The 23,253-nt window shown below is 40.4% G+C and overlaps 1 protein-coding gene across 2 annotated transcripts; it reads left to right on the top strand.

Annotated features, from left to right (window-relative positions):
- Positions 1-252: 252 nt before the first annotated feature.
- Positions 253-19,720, top strand: KLHL24 (kelch like family member 24). Of its 2 annotated transcripts, none has more exons than XM_026036433.1 (7): positions 253-294; positions 5,790-6,770; positions 12,195-12,379; positions 13,592-13,710; positions 14,886-15,074; positions 15,516-15,704; positions 16,895-19,720. In XM_026036433.1, exons 2-7 carry the CDS (start codon positions 5,851-5,853, stop codon positions 17,093-17,095), a joined length of 1,803 nt encoding a protein of 600 aa, XP_025892218.1. In that variant the 5' UTR covers positions 253-294; positions 5,790-5,850; the 3' UTR covers positions 17,096-19,720. The 2 variants fall into 2 exon arrangements, with proteins under 2 accessions (XP_025892218.1, XP_025892219.1); XM_026036434.1 differs by lacking the exon at positions 253-294 and adding an exon at positions 2,518-2,619.
- The last annotated feature ends 3,533 nt before the right edge of the window (positions 19,721-23,253 follow it).

Below are 23,253 nucleotides of genomic sequence, written 5' to 3'. Positions count from 1 at the left end.
GACTTGGGGCCGTGACGACAGAGCCGGGCCTGCAGCGGCGGCCCCATGGCGGCCCGCGCGCGAGCTGCTGCCGCGGGCACGCGCCGGGGGGCAGGCCCGCGCCGTGACGTGGCCGGACTACAGCTCCCAGGGCCGCGCGCGGCGGTGACGTCACGTGTTTTGGCCGCGGCAGGTCACATGCTGCAGCCGGCCTCTTTTGTTTTGAGTGGCGCTGGCAGCGCGGCCGGCGCGACAGCGCGACCCGACCCGGCGCGACTCGACCCGGCGCGGCGAGCGTTGCTCCCGCTCCCACCCGTGAGTGCGGCGCGGCGCCGTTGTGGGGCGGAGGCGGGACCGGCCGGCACCGTTAGCTGCGGGGCGCGGGCACCTCAAACGCCCCTCGCGGCGGGAGCGGCCGTCGCGGCGCTGACAGCACCCGCCAAGGGCCGTTACGGTCGCTACTGCCGCGGACCCCACGCGCGGCTCCCCGAGGGTCTCGGCGGTTTCGTAACTGGCCCGCGGCCACGCAGCCCCCTCCTCGTCCCGCGCGGCGCCCCCCGCGGGCGGGGATTGGGCGAGGGGCGGGCCCTGCGGCGGGCGGCGCGCGCCGATTGGTGGCGGCGCGGCGCGAGGGGGGAGCGTGTCGCTAGGGCGGCGCGGGGTGAAGGTGAGCTGGAGGGCGCGCGCGCCGGCGGGTGGGGCGCATGCGCGTTGAGCCCCGCTCGGCGGGGCGGGGGGGAGGGAAGGAGGGTCCCCGGTGACCGTTGGCGGCCGTTAATAACCGTTGGCTTCTTTTGTGGGGAAGGGGGGCAGCATAGCGGCACCGGGAGCGTCCGCTGTGGGACGTGGGTGTGCCCCGGGGAGCAGCCTCTGCACCGTTGGCATTTGGCACCGCTTAAAAATCTGCGTCCGGGCTGAAAATCCTCCTGTTTTTAATCATTGCGTTGGCGCTTGCAGAGCGCGGCCGGAGTGGCCTTGGCACGGTGGCGTTTGCAAGGGTCTGGGGACGCGAGGTGTTTTTTGCCTCTTCCTTGGTTTTCATTGCAGTGCTCGAGATAAGTTTTAACGCCGAAGCGCGGCAGCTGCCATTTTGTAGTAGTGCGGGAGTAAACAAACCTCGGAGCGCTGCTACAGCCCGGGAGGTCTGCCGAGCGGCCACAAAGCTGCTTTTCTCAGGGCCCGCCTGGCCCAGACCCCTTGAGGAGCTCCACGCACCTGCAGCTGAGGCTGCAACCTCAGCTTTGCATCCCTCCCTCTGTATTTTTTCTTTTTTTTTTTCTTTTCTTTCCCCTTCTAAACGACAGAGTTTGTTGCTTTATATAGCGCAGAGGGGGTAGCAACAGCTCTGGAATGTTTGGGGATAAAACCTGCGCTCGAGTTGCAGTTAGCCCCTGGGGCGTGAGGTATAAATAGGATCCGTGTGACAATACCTGGTGAAGTCGCATGCCAACTGCAGGAAACACGACCTATGCAAAATCTATATTTAAATGCATTAGGGCTGTGACGCAGTGAGACAAAAGACTCAAATTTCATCTGACTCTGTACTTGGCTAGAGTCACTGTAAACAGGAAAGTCAATAGTGCAAGTAAAGGACGTTTATCAGCTTTGAATTTCCTGGCTTTTGTTCATGTTTGTTCTGTAGGTTTAGCGTTTCCTTGTTTATGTAGGATTCCTTTTAACGAATATACGCACACTTAGGTTTTAACCTAAAGCCAACATCATTAACTATCCTAAACTTTCTTTATGTAAGAAAATAATCCCGTTTGGCTATAATAGCGAATGTGTCCTGGATGCTGTTACATTTGCTGACTGTTGTGGCGTTTTGTTTGTTTCAAAAATGTAAGCAATTGACTGAATAACTTGGAAGTCATTGAAACACATATACAGGGCATATGTAATGGCGAGTGATGTTTTGGAGGGATACTTTTAAATCTCTTACACTCTTACATTAATGCTAATGTGCTGTGAGTCTTTTGGTGGATCTGTGTCCTTCTAGATGACTCTTCATTCATAAAAAGGTAGTTTAAAAATCCTTGCACGTTCTATAGATAGTTTCATTGCCTGCCTTTGGAACTTAATAATGAGTTTCATGTCCAAATCCAGTTCCTGTTTTTGCTGTGGGATTTTCGATGGTCCTGAGAGAGTCTGTTTTTGTGTGTCCTTAACTTAATCGTTAAGGAATCTTGACATAAAGAAATTCCTCTTCTTTTTTTGGATTCAAAATGGTATTTTACATTAAATTAAACAAAATATTTCCATAGTGTAGGTAATTCCTTACCATGCCAGTGAGCTTGTTAATTTTGTTGCTTGCCAGTTCTTAGTCATCTTAAAGACTTTACTTGAAGATTTTAGTCATCTAGAGGAATGCAAAACTTAATTTCAATTTAAAACTGGAAGGATTAGAAGAAATCCTTCAGAATCGACAACTTTGCAGTCTTTATTTTGTATCACAGATTAACAGAAAGAAGAAAGCTTTTCTTTTTGGTGGAAGTTGAAGCTTATGATTTTTTTTCCCTCCTGTTTTTTTTCTGAAAGAAAAAAACAAGGACATGCGTTGTGGTTTTAGCTAATGTCTTGGAATAGGTAACAGCCTCGGAGTTTATTGATGGACTTTTGTGGAAAGCAAACGTCAGAGATAAGGTAGGTTAGCTGGTCATGTTACCTGTAATCACAAGGAAGATTACTGTGACTCAGGCCTGGTTAATCCTAGCCATTAGGCTTCAAGTGAAAACATCATGTGTTTTATATATTTATCCTTGCATCACCTTGGAGGCCCTGTTACGGTCGTTGCAGCAGTAAACACGACATGTTGGTACTCGGTGGCAAGGGACATTGACGCCTGCCCACAGTCCCTATTCTCCGGCACGTGGGCTCAGACTCGCCACAAGTCCTGCAGACCCCCTTACATGCCCCTAGGTTAGAGCTCTGCGGCATTTCTGTGCAACCTCTTGTGCAGATAGGCTTGCAGACTGTAAAGAGAAATAAGAACCTGATCTGCCACTGAGCTTAGCTTAGGGATGCGTGTGTAACATGCACGCAGCATCTCGGTATTGCTAAAGCATTTTACAAACTTACTGAATGAAAGTGTGATTTGTCTGTGTTTTGCACAATGAACAGATACATGATATGTTTAAGGTCCTGTCTTGCTTACTCTTCCTTTAAATTTACTGAAGCAATCTGTATGTTAAACTGCCTAAAAGTTGGTGCTTTCTAATACCACCTGTAGCCTCACGCACAGTGAGGCACCTCCGCCTCACTGACGATGCGGAGGGATGTATTGCCTTGTACATGCAGCCCGCTTGCACACATTGAAGTGGCTAAAAGCAGGGGCCACGTCCTCTCCTGCCCTTCTAGGGGGCTGAACTGTGCTGGTTGTCCTGTAAAATCACTTTGCATAAACAAACCTGCAGTGTTAATTTATTCCGTTCTGCATTGGAGTTAGAAACAGGCTAGTTCTTAATCTTAGTGGCTGGAAATGGAAGCATAGTGTCTTTGAGCAATATTTTCTGCTTGAAAATATATAACTTTCAGGGGAGTGTATTTCTCCTTTCTACGCTCTTGTCAGTCATTTATCCCCTTGACTAGCTTCTCCTCTGTAGGACTTCATCATTTCTTTAAATCACTGGAACATTTTAAAAAATGAAATAAGTTATTCCCTGAGTGCTGTTTTTGTGTTATTTCAAGTCACAAGCACAAAGATGCCTTGCTTCCTTAGGTGAGCAGTAGTAACCTAAAAGCCTCATTTCCATTTGTTAAAGATTGCCTTATGTAAGATCTTCCAGAGCCACAGGATGTCATGTAATAAGACTGAATCTTTGAGCTTTTCCTTACATAGCCAGGAGGGAAAGGGGCTGCCCTGTCATGCTGTACTCCAGGGTCCTATTTCTGATTTAAGGCAAGCTTTGCTTTTGGAAAGCTCTGCTAACTGTGATGGAGTTCTTCTGTTTTAAGTCTGTGATACCACCATCAAATCCTAGTTTTGGGGCATGTTGTTATTATCTGGCGAAGGTCATTACAGGATAACATGGCTAAAAATACACTGGACGGAATAGCAGCTATAGACTAGAGTCCCTAATGCTGTTCTGTTTCTTAATAATATTGCCCTGAAGCAATTGGTTAATTCATTGCAATACTGTTTTTCAGGCAACAAAATGACAGCTGATGCCATTTAAATTCAAATTAAAATGAAATATTTTGTAGGCTCAGTAAGCCTCAGGATACCTTGTAAATATGTGCCTACAAGTTGATCTAAATTGTACAGAAGATGATAGGTTTAGAACATTTTTCCCTGGTGAGTGGAGGTCTGATGTACATTCTCTTCTCGCTCTTTGTTAAGATGGTGCCTTTTAAAGGTGCTCTGTGAAAGGACTGTTTAAAAAAAGCCGGGTTTATTGTGCGCTATATTAAGCGATGATGTAGCCGATGTTCGGCCTGGCTAATAGCAGCTCTAAAGATGTTAGTGTGTCAGGAAATGAAATTGTGGCTTGAAACTAACCCTTCCTGTCTGTGTAAGTGTGGAGTGAAAGAAAATGAATATAATCTCTAGGAAGCTTGAGAAAATCATTTCCACAATTTTAAAAATAATCCACTACACATCCTCCTGGGTATGCAAGCCAAAAAAAAAAAATAGATATATATATGTATAGAAGAGCTATTTGTGTTAGATGTAGGTAATTGGTTCGGCCTATTGCTCGTATAGGAGTGTTACCATGATATATTTTGATGGACATTCATCTTGGTTATTTTAAAGTTACGGAGTGGCAAAATGCTAGTTGCTAAGAGGGATGATTATATTACTTGTAATAGACAATATCTGCAAAGTCAACTGCTCACAAATTTTAATCATTTAACTTGATTTTTGCAACCTTAATAATACTCTAATAATAGTCTAATATATATGTGTTAGAGGAGGGAAGGATGGGTACACTATCTGTTTGAAATTTGAAAGCCTTACAGCAAGAAACTTGCTAATACTTTTTTTTTTTTCTTTTCCCCCTCTCACTAGTTCTACTCTGGAAAGCAGAAAATGTCCTTTCCCTCAGGAAGGGAAGTGGTCTCTAGTCCCTGCTCGCAGATGTACTAATTTTCACACAGATGAGTGTAACCTTTCTTCAGCCTGTTCTCATGTTACTTCTATAACTTATTCGTCATACTCTTAACATCTCACACAAAAACATTTGGAATGAGTATGTTTATTAGCAGCCTATGTTCATTTTCAATTGAATCTTAGATTATCAGTGAACTAATTTTTGGATGATCAGAATGAACAGGAAAATTTCTGTTTTTTCTGTGGTCAAGGTTGCCTGCTGAGATTACTAATACTAGAGTTTAATAATGTTTAGTTTACCTTATTGTGATGGACTTTATAATGAAAAAGGAGGAGTGATTTCTCTTTTACCACATCTCTATTTCTGCTCTGAAAGTTTCAGTCTTTTTTCTTTTTCCCCATTTTAATTGCTGTTTTTAGAGTAGTACCTGGGGATTGAAGCTGAAGTGAGCATAGTAAATAAGGAAAAGCTCAAGCCCTGGGTTTTTATCCAGGGAAGCCCCTATCTTCCATCAGCTAGGTGATTGACTGGTGTTGGGATCTTGTTTACCTATCTATCTCCAGTGTATTACATCTTCAGTACAAACTGTAGAGCTCCTCTGCCTTGCACAGGGCAAGTTTGTTCTCCGGCCAAAATTCTAGTCAAGGTCAAGAGGCTTATTGATGTTTAGAGTGCCCAGACAAGTGTCCTGTCTAATTCTTGTTGTGGCATGAAGGGCAACCTGGCTTGAATACTGAAGTGTTCTAATTTTTCTGCCCGTAGCGCTGTGAAGGAGGCACTCGACAAACTTTTCTCAATGACTCTATAGCCAACTGAGGTAACAATGGTACTAATCTTGGGACGCCGCATGAATAGAGAGGAGAGTGGGATACGAGATTCCCCTGCAACCAAGCGGAAAGTTTTTGAAATGGACCCAAAGTCGTTATCAGGCCATGAGTTTTTTGACTTCTCTTCGGGCTCGTCCCACGCTGAAAGCATTCTGCAGATCTTCAACGAGTTTAGAGACAGCCGCCTGTTCACCGATGTTATTATCTGTGTGGAAGGAAGAGAATTCCCCTGCCACCGAGCAGTGCTCTCTGCGTGCAGCAGCTACTTTAGAGCCATGTTCTGCAATGACCACAGAGAAAGCAGGGAGATGCTGGTGGAGATCAACGGTATCTTTGCTGAAGCTATGGACTGCTTTTTGCAGTATGTATACACTGGCAAGGTGAAAATCACCACTGAGAACGTGCAGTATCTCTTTGAAACATCTAGTCTATTCCAGATCAGCGTTTTGCGCGACGCCTGTGCCAAATTCCTGGAAGAACAGCTGGATCCATGCAACTGCCTGGGAATCCAGCGTTTTGCAGATACACACTCGCTTAAGACGCTGTTCACCAAGTGCAGGAATTTTGCTCTGCAGACGTTTGAGGATGTGTCCCAGCATGAAGAATTCCTGGAGCTGGGCAAGGATGAGCTTATTGATTACATTTGCAGTGATGAATTGGTAATCACTAAGGAAGAGATGGTGTTTGAAGCTGTCATGCGCTGGGTGTACCGGGCGGTTGAGCTGAGAAGACCAGTGTTGCATGAACTTCTGACGCACGTCAGGCTCCCCTTGCTGCACCCCAACTACTTCGTGCAGACAGTGGAAGTGGACCAGCTCATTCAGAACTCCCCAGAGTGCTACCAGCTACTGCATGAAGCCAGGCGGTACCATATCCTGGGAAATGAGATGATGTCTCCCAGAACTAGGCCACGCAGGTGAGTTACCTTTTTTCCCCCATTTTGTAGTAGAAGGACATGATCTGATATATAGATGTTTGATTATATGTGGGTCAAGAAAGATACCTTTTGAAAATGATTTTATGTTATGGAGCACTTCAGTTATATTTCTGAACTCTTTCCCACAATTGCTCAAACCCACATGCGTCTAGAAAATGTAAATAAGTCGATATTTTGCACAGGTCTCTTTCTGGTACCAGGTATGAGTCTGCTGATGTAAATGAAATTATTTTACCTTGAAAGTAAAATATTTTCTAAATGTTAATGCTTGCTACATGAATCTTAAGAATGTTGCAGCTGGGTAAAATAACTTAAAATGAGAGCTGGGCCTGTTCAGCCTGAAGAAAAGAAGGCTGAGGGGGGTCCTGATCAGTGTCTGTACCTCAAGGGAGGGAGTGAGGAGGATGAGACCAGCCTCTTCTCAGTGGTGGCCAGCGATAGGACTAGAGGAAACGGCCGCAAATTGAAGCACCAAAATTTCCACAGGAACTTAAGAAAAATTTTCTTAACAGTGAGAGTGCCAGAACCTTGGAACAGGCTGCCCGGAGAGGTTGTGGAGTCTCCTTCTCTGGAGTCCTTCAAAACCCGCCTGGATGTAGCCCTGTCCCACATGCTCTAAGTAACCCTACGTTTGTAGGGACATTGGACTAGGTGACCTCTGGAGGTCCCTTCTTCCAACCTTAAGCATTCTGTGATTCTATGATTCACCAAATGTCCCTGGGCTCCGCTAGGTGGGTGCACCCAACCCTTTTGAAACACCACACCAAAGCGATCGATGATTCTATCATTCTGTGATTCTAAAAGCACTTTATTATGCCACAGGTAACCTATTCCAGTTTACCACCTCTTTTCTTTTTTTATAACAAAATTATTTAGGTGTACAAAGCACTGTGAAGAATATGGATGATGTTTTGCAATTCAGGATGATGTTTTGCTGTAATGTGATTCACTCATTACTCATGGATCTGCTGTGTAGAACTGTGTTATTCTAACATCAGAATGATATATTCTTAAAGTAACTAAACCTTGCATTTTTAAGGAATTATGGAAGTTTTTGAGATTGTAATAACCCACAGTTACTGCTTCTTAATGATGCTTTATGCAAATAGGAACAATGCCTGGTAGTTGCCAGAGAAAACAAGGAAAAGTCAATTTCTGGAAAGTGTTGGTTATGGTAATTCTCTTTCTGAAACATATTTTCCCTGATAAAAGCCTTTCTTCCACATGATAGCTTGTTAATTGACTCAGCCTGTTTTTAACTGCAGTTTTAAAATCATGTGCTATACTGAAGTGATGCAATGACCTGCTCTGAGCAACGGTTATAGTGGCTTGCAAGTTATTCCCTTTGTTATTCTTAGTCATGTCTGGTTGCTGTAAAGTCCCAGTGCAGGAACATTCATTTTTGGTGTGTGTCACAAGATTTCTTATAGAGGAAGAAACACTTGGAAGCATCTGCTCCCTCTGTGGCTTTCCAGTCTTTAATCTCGCTGTCCAACCTTGAGAGGAGGAGCGGTAACTCCTTGCCACCCAGCTGCCCCTTTACCAGTTCCTGCTGTGACTCAGAGGTCTTCAGAAATGCCTGATTCTAGTCCTTGTGGTTTGGAGATGGGTTATTGGACCCTACCCACCCAACTTGGGCTTGAGGGGGGTCGTGGTGGTCTAAGGATTCAGACCAAAGTCACCTTCAGTTTGTGAGTGTGTGTGAAGGGAAGCAGGTTTCTGTGCTATTTCAGGGTGGTAAATTTATTACTTGATTTGATAAAGCAAATAGGCTTACACCAAACAGTTTTGTCAAAGTGTGGTATACATATGTGTGTGTATATGCATACATACATACATATGCACGTGTGTGTATACATTGTTTATATGTATATACACGCACACACACGTGTGTACACCCACACGCACATAAATGTGTGTATACACACACAACAAACTCCGTAGCCTCTCGGGAACACTTCCGTCAAGAACTACTTTATAAATAAAATAACTTGGTGAGTTTTTCTTTTTTTAACTTAGGGTTTTGAGGATTGTTTTGTTGTTGTTATTAGCTTTTACTGCTGAGCTTAAACTGCACTGTGAATTTGAGTAGGCAACAACAAGAGAAGTAATTTATAGAGAGGAGAACTGGCTGGCCTCCCAGCAAGCATTTTTTTCCCCTTCTCTATATTGCACTCACGGAATAGTTCTCAGTTGTTTGTTGCCTGTTTGTTTCTATTGCCTGTAGCAAAAAGAGAATATGTTTTTAAACAGTTGGCAAGTTCCCCCATACTTTCATCACCCCTTTTCTGGTCATTTCTTCAGGGGATTGGAAAGAAAAGACATCTGAATGAGATCTGTCCTTTTCTTTCTTGCCTTTTTTTTCCCCTCAGCTTTTATTTTTCTATTTCTATATATAAGGCTCCTGTGCATTATATTATACATTCAGGCAGGATATCCCACTTTATTTTTATTGAAACTTTGGGAAATGAACTGTGATCTCTTCCCTTGCATCGGTAGGTATGTATCTAGGGATAAAGCAAGTTCAAACCTTTTTAGTTATTTGCTTTTTCATGTATGGTAACAATTGCCTGATGGCTCTTTTTGTGGGGATGCCTAGGGACAAAGGCAGCATTTGAAAGGTGTTTGCACTTGTGTCCTCGCAATGACATAGTGACATCTTGAGGTCATCTTGCACATGTTTGTTAAGCCTCTACTGGCCTTTGCTGGTTGTGCTGAGCAACAAACCTCCATGCAAAGATCAAACAATAGACAATAACACATCTCCATGTGCAAAGCAAAGCAGGCACCTACATCATTGCTTTGAAGATCTTCAGATTTTCATATTGTTGTAAGTTTTTCATCATATAATTCCTTTAAGCATGTCTGATTGAAACATGCCAGTGTTTTAATTAATTAGAAGCTACTGTGTTTATACATTGTGAACCCGTCCTTTCTAGCTACCTTTAAAAAAGCTTTTATGTGCTTCCTTATTTTTCTCCCCCAAGGAGATGACTTAGAAAATTTCACATCCTATTTCTGTCTGTTATCTCAATTGCTCCACATAACTGAATTAGCAGAGGAAAGCAGTGATTTACCAAAGTTCTCAAATCCACATATTTTGTCTCCTGCGGTTAAAGTCTTTTTGAGTGGGATCTCTTAGAACAATTGAAGGGAGTCCTGTACAGGTGACACTGTGCTGGTCCCGATCGCCGTGTCCTCTTGTGGTATGGGTGGCAAGAGGACTGCGTGCTCTCTTTTCCTACTTCTCATCTTCATTCGCATCTGTCCTGAGGCTTTTACTTGTTTGTCTTGGTTGGTTTGTTTGTTTGTTTTGTGGGTTTAGCATTTGCCTATAAGTTCTTTTGTGCGCCCCGCATACTTTTAGTTTTCTAACTGGTGTTTCCGCTATCATTTGCAAAGAAAACTTTCAGGACTAACCTCAACGCCTCTACAAGACAAGCCTTTTAAGAAAATGCAGGAGAGAAAGTATTTTTTTCAGCAAGCGTATGAGTATTTAGATACTAAATTATTTGCCCATCCATGGTTTTTAAAATACTGACCAAAATTATTGCTTCTTTTGAAAAGCAAACTTCGTATAGCAATTCATTAAGAGCTCTTTCCAACCAGAAACTGTGGTTTATTTGTTTATAAGTGATTAACAATCCTGTATAGACGTTTTTCAGTAAGCGGAGGCCATAGTTCTAATCTTGAAAAGTAATCAACAGACAAACCTCTTTTGTGTATGTGCTCAGTTGGTGTAATTTGGCTCGCTTGTAAGGGAGGTCGGGAGCTGAGTATTGTGGCATTAAGGAACTCCCTTTTTGAGAAGCACTTTGCAGGTGCAGCAGTTTCCTGCCTTTGCAAGATTCTTTCCCAAGTTGTTCCTAAATAAAGCAGATTACATGGTATCAGAAAATGCACAGACACCAGCATCTAAGCGGTTCAAGTTGTCGGTTGAGGTAGGTAAATATGCTTCTTAATATACTTATCTTCATGATATTATTTTATAGTTCTTTATCATTTATCATTACTGCCTTAAGGATTTGGAGCAGAAATATTTACTTCATTTACAGCACGTGGTGACAGGAAGATAGAATAGCTACTTAGGTTGTTTTTCTTGGTGCTTCAAAATGGGGAAAACGTCATCAACGTTTGTTAATATATCTTTAATATGTTAGGAAGTCTGGAGGCAGATCATACAACTTCTATTTCATACCTAGTCACAAGATGATGCTATCTCTTTCCTAGAGAAGACCGTAGAAACCAGCAATGATAAAGGGAACCACTGTTCACATGGGGATAAAAGCTGAAGTGCAATATCACGAAAAGGATTTCAAAAAATAAAGTCAGTGTTGCATTAACTTATAGTTAATTAATAGACGGCAATTCTTGAAATAGCCATACCTAGTGCAAAATTGTTTAATGTACAGAAGCTGTGCTAAGAAGGATTCTGGCCATTGTTTATATATTTAAAAAAGAAGTATAAATTTAAGTGAAGGAATAGGATTCAGACATGATTTGATTTATATATAGAAGGTGATGGTTTGCTTCTCTCCCTTGTCATGTTGAAAAGAATATAACATGATTTGCTGCTCTTACATAAACAGAGCATGTGGAATGCAGAGCTATCAGTCTTTCTCACCAAGTCCCATAGAAGGTGAATAAGAATATTGAACAGAATTTAAAGATTTAAATATACAGTTTAATTCTGTATACTGACTATTTAATATTTCCATCCAATACATCCATTTTTACGTTTTCTTTCAGGTTTGTCTTTTTTTTATTCCAGCATTCGTCAGTGCTTCCTTCTATCACTATGCTACTTTTTCATGGTTTTGATGCATTATTTATTTATTGGTTCTAAGATCTATTTTTGTACTTTTCCTTTGGTGATTCTGTGCCTTCAGCTTTACTCAGGAAGTCACCAACAGTGTGTTGAAGGTGTTTTAGGCTTTTGAAATACTTATGCAATGTACAGTACTATAATAAATTTTCTAAAACTGAGCAGGAAAGCACTCTGAAAGATTGATTATTGTTCTGTGGCAGATTTGCACATCTAATTGTTTCATGTCTTGCTTCAACTCTTTCTGACATTCTGCTTTCTCAGTTAAAGGAAAAGAAACATTACTAAGAGTAAGGACTTCTGCATTTTTAAATGTTTGGCTTTTTTACAGAGAACGTTATGCTCTGTGACTCCACCCTTACTTGGAAGACCTACTGATGTGGTAACCTGTTGTATAGTGGGACACCCAGCAACACTTAAAAACCAGAACAGTTTTAAGTGATTTATTTTTTTCCCCCTCCATGGAAGTTAATGTTACATTAGTAAATATTCTCACCTTGTAGTATGTTTGAAAGCAATGCTGTTTAGTTTCCCTCCACATATTAATAAACCTTAGTTATCTATTTTTGCTTTTTCAGATCAACCGGTTATTCGGAGGTGATAGTTGTTGTTGGAGGCTGTGAACGAGTCGGAGGCTTTAATTTGCCGTATACTGAGTGCTATGATCCCGTAACAGGAGAGTGGAAGTCGCTGGCCAAACTTCCGGAGTTTACCAAGTCTGAATATGCAGTGTGCGCCCTACGGAATGATATCCTTGTTTCAGGTGAACAACTACAAGAAATCAAAGACTTTTTTTTTTGGCTCTCTCAAGTGGTATGACAGACCTTTGCACTTTGAACTTCGAGAAGCTGATGTAAATGTACATTTTGCTAATGTAAGCGCTGAATACAAACCCTGGGCCAATCTTTTTAGAGCCACAAGTGTTTGCCGGGATTTTTACTTTAAATCAACATTTGTTTTTTACAGCTGAGGCCAGTGTGAATTGTGTTTAAAGAGATGAGGATGTGCTCCTGCAGGCTGATCAAATAAGCTTCTTTAAAAAGCCGTAGTGGCCTGTTTGCAGCACACTTGGAAAAGTGATAGTTGGAAAAATTACAAGCAAAAAAAAAAAAAAAAAAAACCCCAGGCAATATTTTGCCAGCAGCGTTTTCTCTGCTACAAAAGGTGGTGTGTGCTGGTGCAAACAGCAGTTGCCTAGGAGCAGTGCAGCACTGGTATGTTGTTGCTGCCTCATTTCTGTTGTATAGCTGCCTAGATTCCAGGGAAATCATTCAAATTCTAGAGAGAAAACATTTAAAGCTTCTTTTCAGCATAGGAATTTCAGATGCAAACAAACCCTTTCAGATTTGTATCACTTAAGTTGGGGATCCCTTTATACCAGCTTTTTCCAGGGAATAAGCAAGAGTTGTCAGTTTTTCACTAACTCTCTCTGTGGCTTGGAAGCATAAAATCTGTTGCAATGCCAAAAACTGATGGACCGAGCACTGTAATTTCTGTGGCTGTAGTGACATCTTCTCCAATTTGTTCTATCTTTTAATTGTTTTAACGGTAAGAACTTATGCCCAACCAAACTGAGGACAACAGCTTGTGTTAGGGATGTGCCTCGTAGGGTACAGATGGTTCAGATCTCTGTTCAGGTATCTCGTCCTGGTCATAACACTGAAAGGAATCTGAAGAGCATGGGCAAAAATGACTAAAATACAATCCAGACTCAAGAAATAATTTGATGCATTATCAGCCTGTTACTGTGAAAGATTGATAGGAATAAAGTCACTTTGTCCTATGGATTTGTGTCTCACAATTCACTGAAATTGACTTTTTAAGCCCAACCTAAAGATAGATCTTTAGTCATGTAAAATAACTAAAGTCATATAGTCGTGTTCTCATTGTCCTCTGTAAAGGAGTATGTTTACTGTCATGCTTTCTGGATAAATAATTTATTCTGAGATAAATTGGCATATCTTTGTTTTTAAAGGTGGAAGAATCAATAGCCGGGATGTGTGGATCTATAACTCCCAACTTAACATTTGGATCCGAGTTGCCTCCTTAAATAAAGGCAGATGGCGTCATAAAATGGCTGTTCTTCTTGGTAAAGTAAGAGAAGTATATTTAAAATTTATTTTAGTTGTGTGCTCGCCAAATATAAGAAAATCATGTAGGAAATAGGTGCAAGCATTTAGTGTTACCTTGATGGCCTCCTATCAAATTTTTTAATTTTAAATATTTTTTAAAGAATATTGAAAATAAACAGTTAATGCTCTTAGTTGGTCAGGTATTATTCATAGACGTGAAAATCATTTTATCCTTTTTTTTTTTTTTTTTTGCTTTTGAAGTGTCAAACTTGAAGCTTTTTTGGTTTTTTTTTTGCTTTGTTGTTTTGAAAACAAAAAAGCATCAGAATTCAGCTGAGCTTCAAAAGTGTTTTCAAGAGTATCAAGAGTATTTGTCCACATAATGCAAGACTACTTTCAGTTAACTTTACTTACAAGTCACTGTCTGTGTTTATGCAGTTAGTAAAAGAAACTGCTACTGCTCTGAGTGGCATCTCTGTGCTCTTTTACTTAGTGTTTTATACTGAAAATGTCAATCAGTTACATTACTGTAAAGAAAATGTGGGAGTTTTATTACATTTTGAAGACCTATGTATTTTAATACAACATAAAACCAATAGTTGGGATTGACAGCCCACAGAGATTCCATTAATGAGTTAGTGAAGATGTGTGATGGTGTTCCTGGAAGGAAAAAGTTCATTGAGATGAGAGCTGTGGCTGGAGCAAAGAGGGGCGAGAATGTAGAGGCAGAAATAATAATGTGCTGTGCTGCTTGAATTCGAGAGAAGCAATAGGAAAAAAAAGAAAGGTTTACACACACAGATGGAGGAAGAAATATCATTTTTGTAAGCAAGTGGGAAGGAAGTAAAACCCCGAAGAGCAAAGGTAAATCTGATTGCCTTCTGCTGTTACTGAATGTAATTTGCAATAACCAGTGCACACACCCCATTCAAATATGGCATTTCTATTTCTGGATTATAATACCATCCTCCAGATGTCTGTTTAGAGTTTTCATTCCACATATGACTGAATGGAAACTCTCCTGAGAATTTTTACCTATGATTTCTTAGGTCATAGTTTTCTTGCTCTTTATTGAAATAGTGGGAGAAAGTGTGCCTTCAAAAACCTAACAAATCAGGATTTATGCAGCTTTATTTTTTATAGACGTTTTATACTACTCTAAATATGGAACAGTAATAGCTTTCACCACTTTGCTAGGTTTATGTTGTTGGAGGATACGATGGTCAAAGCAGACTCAGCAGTGTGGAGTGTTACGATTCGTTTTCCAATCGATGGACAGAAGTGGCTCCCCTTAAAGAAGCCGTGAGCTCTCCAGCAGTCACCAGCTGTGTTGGCAAACTGTTTGTGATCGGAGGTGGTCCTGATGACAACACATGTTCAGACAAGGTCAGCTAACTGGGTTTGCCTCTGTTTTCTACATGTGGGTCATGTTGGTTTAAAAACATATTGTGCAAAGACCTGTTTCAGTTGGCTTGCTGACTGGAGTTGTATTAGAAAACATACAACGTAGAAAATGTTAATTCATTGATATGCTGTTATTTCTGTTCCTTTGTTTGCTCTCTGGTATTTTCACTGGTTATTTTCACTGACTTCACACATTAAATAAGCTATCTCAATACTTGAACCTAAAGAGTTAAGAAAACAGTGCTGAATTGGGACAGGGAGTGTATAAAAGCATCATTGACCCATGAACCCATATTCATATTGACTTCATTTTACTGATGATATATTGCCTATAAGGCACCACTTCTTTGACTCTAATTCTGTAATCTGGGAGGATATGCCAGAGAGTAATTTTTAATCTCACGTACATGTGTTTGTTTTCAGGTTCAGTCTTACGATCCTGATACTAATTCTTGGTTACTCCGTGCAACTATCCCAATTGCAAAAAGATGTATTACTGCTGTGTCGTTAAACAATCTGATCTATGTTGCTGGGGGGCTTACTAAAGCAATATACTGCTATGATCCAGTTGAGGACTACTGGATGCATGTACAGAATACATTCAGCAGACAGGTAATAAAGGCATGTATACTTCTAACAGGTATTTTTTTTTTTTTTATGTGACTATCTTTAGCATGAAACAAGTGAGGACTCGTTTAAAATCCTTGTTGAAATTCCATTTCTGATTGCATTCTTGCTTTACATATTTTCATATATATAATTCAGTCTCATGGAAAAGGAAGTTTCAAAACCAGTAAGTTTTCAGTTGAGTGTTGCTGCGTTACCCAGTCTAGTCTTCTGGTTGAGTACTTATTATTAGATAGTCAAGTCAATACTCTTGGATATTGACTGATATTGGATATGTCAGGTTTGGTTAGGTGTTTTAATTTGGGCTGAAGACAGTAATTGCCTTGTAGTTGATTAAATCCTTACAACACAACAGGAAATAAAAGACTTTCTGCACTACACAGTGCCTTTTTTCCCCCACATACTGTATTTAAAAAAAAAAAAAAAAAAAACCTGACTGTGGTGAGAGCAGTATCACTGCGGAAAAAGAGCTCCCCGAGCGAAATTTAAATACATACTACCACTGTAGTACAGTTTACAGTAGTACAGTTAATTTCTCCTCTGCTTTTAAAACCTTTCCTAATTACACACTGTAGGGTACCTACGCTAACAGAAGCTTGTTGGTTTTTTTTTTGTCTTTCCCCTTCTTCATCTTCCCAGTTTTTGTCATTTCCTTTTGATTATTTTTCTATGCCAGCTTTTGAGGAGTAGCCGTCTTTCCTGCAAGACATAGTATTGCCTTTCCTTATATACTGTTTCCTTAGGCACAAAGTTTTTCTTTATTTTTTTTTTCCTTTTTCTCCTTTATTTCCCTCCTTGTTATCTGTTGCTGCTCTTTAAGAAGTGGGAATAAGAGAAGCACTTCAGCATTAATATAATCTGCTGTGTCTCCCTTTTGAAAGGCCTTGTTCTCCCACTGCTCCTTTCCTTATCTCAGATGTCTCAGTGTTAATCTTTAAGTACTGCAGTCTGTTCTATTCCCTGTCTGAGCTATCTGCCCTGAAGACTTAGTCCTGAAATAGCTGTTCTGTTCTCTGCATTGCTCCTTTTGGAAGTGAAAAGTGTAACCCGCTCTGGTTACAAGTGGCAGTCATAGTGCTGTCCTTCTGCACAGTGGTAGACCTTCAGGAACTGGAGGGGTTTGTTTGTTTGTTTGTTTTTAATAACTATGTGTACCTCTGTTTATTTTGCAACAGGAGAATTGTGGCATGTCTGTGTGTAATGGAAAAATATATATCCTTGGTGGAAGACGAGAAAACGGCGAAGCCACCGACACTATCCTTTGTTACGACCCTGCAACGGGCATTATCACGGGAGTGGCAGCCATGCCCAGGCCAGTATCGTATCACGGCTGTGTGACAATTCATAGATACAATGAAAAAGGCTTTAAGCTGTAAAGCAAAAAAGCAAAACAAGAACAATAAAAAGGAGATGGCGTGAATGAATGGCAGTGGTCTGCTGTGGCACAGGTTTTTAAAGATCCCTGAAATTGGAAAATGTCCTTTCCCAACTGTCAAATGAAAGCTGTATCCTGTGCCTTCAAAAAAAAAGCCAAACAAAAAGAGAAAGAAGACAAGTCTACCAATCTATCCAGTAACTCCAGTTTAATTGTATATGCCGTGTGCTCTGATGAGTGCAGTATTAGTACTTTGCACTAGTGTGGAGAAAATTTTGACCTCTGTGTGATTAGTAATTAAAAGCTTGGAAGTTTTGCGGGGAAAGTGCCTTCACAGGTGTTTGTGCCTGTATCCTAAGAAGCAATGTCTACAAGTTGTTTTGGGTTCTGCAAGATACATTGGCAAGTAAGTAAATTTCAAAGAATTATCTATGAAAATTAATACCTAGGATTAAAAAAAAAATCTTATATAGTTTAATTCATATGCACAGCATTCTTACAAGCAGATTACTTCACCAAGTAGACTTTATTTCAGGTCATGCGTGGTTTGTGACAAAAAAAAAAAAAAATCACAATTCAGCTACATAGGAAATATATGAGAATCTCTGAGGAATACTCTCTTTTGAAGGAGAACAGTGACATCTTGGTTGTCCCTGTGCTACTGCAATATACTGCAGTGACAACTGTATGCTGAAACACTATGGGCCTTATTCGTAGTATTGCTGAATGCTTTTTGGAAGTAGAAGGCTACAAGACATGGAAAACTGGTGACGGCGGAGGTGCAGGCACACATCTGCAAAGCACATTTTGAATCCCTGTGCTTGCAAATCTTGAACAATACAGCCGAAGTCTGAACGTTCCTGGCTTCGCTCTTTGCTCTTCATGGAATGTCTCTAACCTCGTCAAGGAATTGAGGCCAGCTAACTTTGTGTGTGTTTTGCCTTTCTGAATGACGCTATAAATCACATGATAATGGAGGTAGGGACTCAGATTGCACCCCACAGCTTACAAATTATTCTCTCAACTAATTCATCTGCAGAGGTCCAGAGTATCCCCTGAGTATTTCTTGGCCTTTCTTCAAACAGTCACTTACAGTAGTTCAGCTGTTCTGCATGATAAGCAACTTGGCCGTAGGTGAAGAGGCTCCTGAAAAGTCCTTCGTGTATCCCGAAAAATGTTTGTGGACCTGTCCATGTAGCCATGTGAGGTAACTGCTATGTAGCATACTCTGACTGATTTTGAAGCCAGGGTTTTGGTGAATTTTGAACCCTGTGAGGCTTCTGTATTTTGGCCTATTTCTTTTTCCTTTATTTTTTCCTCCAGGGAGACTTGTTTTAAGTTCTCCTTGACTCCAGAACTTCTTTTAAGTTCTCCCTGATTTCATACGAGGTCATCTTCTTCTCAGTAGACAGTTGTACAGTTGAGGCACAATTTCATTAAAATTGAAATAGCACTTGAGATTTGGAAAATAAATAGTTGTCTGTGTACCAAGTTCCTACTAATCACTAGAAACATCAAAAACTCATTTTCAAGGGAACCTGAGGACAGCAGCCAGAAGGGAAGCTGGTTAGTGCCAGGGCAGGGAAAAAAGCCTAAGACCCCTGCCAAGCCAGCCCTGCCGCTGCCAGGCCCTGATCTCTGCTCAGGAGGGTGAGAACGAGCACCACATCGTCTTTGGAACATCTTTTTTTTTCTACTGGACTCTCTTAACCATCTATTTTTCTCGGAGTACTTTGTGACTTTGTGAGAGTGAAATTCTGACCTTCAGTAAAGCCATGCCAAATTTGAAATTACCACTTTCAGTAATATACAGTCGTGTCTTGTTAAAGAGCACTGGAGCTGCACTTTGTGATGCGTTAACTTGTAACCTCAGGAAAATACACAAATTTCAGTTTCTGGCTAAATACCAAACACTGGTTGTAAATGTTAAGAATATTGGTAATGTACAAATCTCTGCATATCATTGATGTTCTTAGCAAAGCAGTCCCTGAGCGCGTGCGTTCATATTGTCCTAAATAGAAGTAATTCAGTAATGTAAGACAAATGAATCAGATGAATTAATCCTTTTTCAAGTTTCTTGTGTCTCTACTCACCAAATTACTTTGAAAAGGTAGTTTCAGTACTTATGAAGAAGGTCCATTGATAGCAATGGTAATTGCCCAGTAACTGATGAATCCTAACACTGTATATAACTTGTCCCATCCTTGTAGATGAAAATGTAAAAATGGTAGGTGCACTTCATTGGAGATATTTGGAAAATTTTCTCTTCTGCTGTTATTTTCTCTCCCTGTTTGTATTGAGATTGTGACAGTGATCATCATGTTAAACTGTTCTTAAATATTCATCATATAAGTGTAGAATAATGTCATATATGTTTAGGTATCATTTATTCCATGTTTATAGAACTGCAATATTCTGTAAATAACAAGATACTTTTTTATGGTTTTGAAGATTCAGTTTATAGTTTAGTCATCTTAGTCATTTATGTACTCTGTTACTGTTATGTATTGTTTTTAAAAATAGTTGTTAAATGAACCAGTAAATGCAAAAATGTAGATGCAGAAGAAAATTTCTGCTTTCTTTCGAGCCTGTACTCAATGCTGAAGAGTTAAGTGTGTGGAGTATTGCTAAAATGGCAATTATTCATGTAATCATTCTTTTTAAAGGTCAGTCAGGGGGTTTGTGCACATAAATTTTGTGACTTTTTTTTTCTCCCATTTGACTCTGAAAATGATTTGCACTTCTGATCTGCTCCGTTAAAACTATTTTCAGATGTGCTAGAAGAGAATGATTCAACTTTGGTTCAATGAAAACATACCATTTTTCTAGAAAGATGTATTATTTAGGAATGCGACTTCCTAAATCACCTGTTCTCCACTGCATTTCACTTAAGTATAGAGGGATTCAAAGACTAAAACTTGCACTGTGATATGGATGTACGTAATTGCTGTTCATGTGCTTGGACATCAACCTGGAACTGGTGTGGTTTTGTTTTCCTTTCTTTGCTTATATTCAGGGACGAAACAATGAAAGTATCTTCCACAGTAAGCAAAAAAAAAAATCTACCGTGAATAGTAACAGGCTTGACAGCTCCAACATAGTGACCATCCACTCGGAGTTGTAACTTCAGTCTAACAGCGCGTGGAAAAAGGTGTCAAGTCTCAAAGAAAATAGTGTCATTTCTCCAGTACTTTAACATTAATCTTTGAAGTATTTTACTACTAAAGAAATGAAAGGAAATGTCTTCTTTCTCCCTTTTCATGTCTTCTCTGGTGAAATTGTTTCTTTACTTTGCAATATAATATTAACTGAACTGTGCTGCTTTGCAGCTTGTTTTCATGATGCTTCTGTGTAGAAAATTGAGCAATGCAGCATAGTGTACCCTCTGACCTTTTGCTTTTAGATATATTATGTATCCGTTTATTTCTTGGCCATCAAGCATTTAATAATACTTGGTGATAGTTTGCTTTATCTCTGGGTTTCCTCCTGTTAGTGCCTAAAGAGACAATTCATGGAGTCTCTTCCCTTTGCACTTTGTCTAAGTTGATGTTACAGTGCGGTAGGGCACGCACCCCTTCCACTTCCCTGCCACCAAGAAGCTTCGGTAACCTGGCCTTGTTGGTTCCTCCGCTGTTCCTCAGAAAGCGGAATCTACCCTTTTATCTCAGATTACTCAGTTTACCCTATTTTTGTTTGATTTGCAAGGACAGTCCTGCTTCTTGGGATTCCAGATGTCCCTTCTGCTTGGGGCAGGCTGGTGTGCTGGAGCTCTGGCCGGGCAGAGACAAACTCAGCACTTGAGGTTTGTGTGTTCTGCTTAGCTTGCTGAAAAACAGGACTTTGGGGATGGTTGCAGTTCTGGACACAGACTCAGCTGGTAAAAATATTTCACATTTATCAACTCGGTGTTTTCAGGCAGCACGATGAAGATGCCTATGTCGTTGAAGTCTTCTGGTGCAAAGCAAGAAAGTTTGGTTTTCCTCACTGCCCAACTGCACACTGGGTCTGGTTTTCTGTGCCACTGACAATAGCAAAAGTCCTTTCAGGCAGATTGAGAATCTCCCTAGACTTGACCACACTGAAGCAATAGGAATATTTTCATCTGGACACAGACTCTCATGCACACAAGACTCCCCTTTAAAAGGTGTGTGATTAAAAAAAATCTGCATAATGCTGAAAAGGAGGCTGCAAAGGGATGAAATTGAAAAGATATTTAAGCAGAGAAATCTGCTTATCTGCTTGGGGACTAGACAGTGACCAGACAGTTGCTGTCAGTTTATCAGGAACGTGTCGGTGCTGAGAGCATTGCCACAACACAGCAGGCAGCCTCTGGCCAACCCCACCGCAGATGTGATCACAGCCCAGATTCTCCACACACAGGCTTTGTCAGCTCTCTTTTGTAACAGATTTTATACATAAAGTCACGTTACTCTGAGTATATATCCAGAATAGTTTTACTGTATAAAAGCTCTATTTACAGGGATGTACTCTTTCTACTGTAGTGCTTTAGTCTGTGCTCATGTTTGTGTGCACGTGAGTAATTTTGTGATTATTTTCTGTTAATTGTTATAAATGATACCTATAAAAGCTCTTATGTACAGCATTTTAATAATGTAATTACCACTTAGTTCCAAAGAAAATAATGTGATGATTTTGAAAATGTGTGCCTTGAATTCACTTAATTTTTTTATCTGAATATTATGAAATTGAGTGTGGGTTGATGCTTCTGGTTTGTTACCTAATATTTTATTAGGATCAGTCTCACTGTCCAGACTGCTGATATCTTCTAAAGAGAAGTAAATCTTGCCAGTCATTAACCAGAAATACAAGTAAACATTTTATTCAGAATATGCATAAAAACTTATTTTTTCTATTGTTATGGCAGATTTAATTTGGGGAATTCAATATTTGATTTTTTTTTCCTTATTTTTCATTTTCAGTACTCCCTCATTGGCAAAGTTTTGTTACTGACTTCCTGTCATTCATATGTAATTTCCTGTTTCAGTCAGTAATTTTTGCCATATTTCAGAACACTCTGACTTGTTGGTCCTAAACATAGCTTAAATAATATAAAGCAATAATATGGTGTAGCATGGCAATAAGCAAAATAAGAGACTTGAATAAAATGTACTAGGATTAATTTCATCTGCGTAAACGCTGGACCTGTGGGGCTGTTCTCCTTTCGGTGAAGCCATAGCAAGTTGGAGTCAGATTCATAGGAGCTACTTGGCCATTGAAAGAGAAGTAACCTACTTAACTAGTATTCGTATGATACTTTATTTTCACCTGGAATGCGTGTTGATTTTTGTTCTTGCTGAGCAAAACAGTAGCTGACGGTATTCCTTACCAGTTCCTTTATTTACTGAACTGTAAATTAGCTCCAGCAAGAGCTAAGCTTGTCTTCAAGAACAGTGTGGTACAGCACAAATCCAATCTGAACAAAAACTTGCAGATGACTTGGTGTGTGCCAGAGTCAATGTAATGTTATCTTGCACATAGCATTAAGGTCTTCAGATTGTGCTGATAGTAGAAAGGTGATTTTGTAATGTAGCACAGTTGCAATAACATATACTTGTTATATTTAAATATTTCTTGCTTAATTCTTTGATTTTTTTTAAATCCAATGTACCTAATAAACATTTGCCTTTTGAATAGTTTGCTGTGTTTTATTTAGATTATAAGAAATTCCAGGGAGGGATTTGGTAGTAAAAGGTGGAAACTCTTGCTTTCCTGGGTCATTTATGCGCTGGATTCTGGCCCTTTGCACCTTCACAATCTCTGCATCTACCCACCATTCTCCTGCCTTCCACTCTGCGTGTTTTCCCAGCTCATCTTTCTGCCTCCATCATTCAACTTAAAATTGCAGTGAATGCCAACAGCAGAGGCAGCTCTGAGGAAAAGACACTGGAGAAATAACAAGATGGGGTGGTTAGAAAATAGAAGAATTCTAGAAATGCAGATTTGGAAGGAATATGAAGATGCTGAGAAGGCAAAAACAATATTTGAAACCGGGGCAAGAAAGGAATAGATTATGGTAGAAAAGACCAGCAACAACAACCACCCAAAAAAAAAAAAAAAAAAAAAAAAAGCCCAAATTATTTCTCTTGACCATCTTATGGTGCCGCTTGTAGGAATGGTTGATGCAGGGCTTAGAATCTA

This window comes from Nothoprocta perdicaria, unplaced genomic scaffold (assembly GCF_003342845.1).
Source record: "Nothoprocta perdicaria isolate Ctin4 unplaced genomic scaffold, notPer1 scaffold_177, whole genome shotgun sequence".
NCBI lineage: Eukaryota > Metazoa > Chordata > Aves > Tinamiformes > Tinamidae > Nothoprocta > Nothoprocta perdicaria.
This window is presented reverse-complemented; position numbering and strand designations above follow the sequence as displayed.

Excerpts from the sequence above, each read along its gene's own strand:
- KLHL24 (XM_026036433.1), top strand. The coding sequence starts at position 5,851 with ATGGTACTAATCTTGGGACGCCGCATGAATAGAGAGGAGAGTGGGATA. Across the intron at positions 6,771-12,194 it reads CCCAGAACTAGGCCACGCAG|ATCAACCGGTTATTCGGAGG; the intron begins GTGAGTTACCTT and ends TTGCTTTTTCAG. Across the intron at positions 12,380-13,591 it reads GAATGATATCCTTGTTTCAG|GTGGAAGAATCAATAGCCGG; the intron begins GTGAACAACTAC and ends TTGTTTTTAAAG.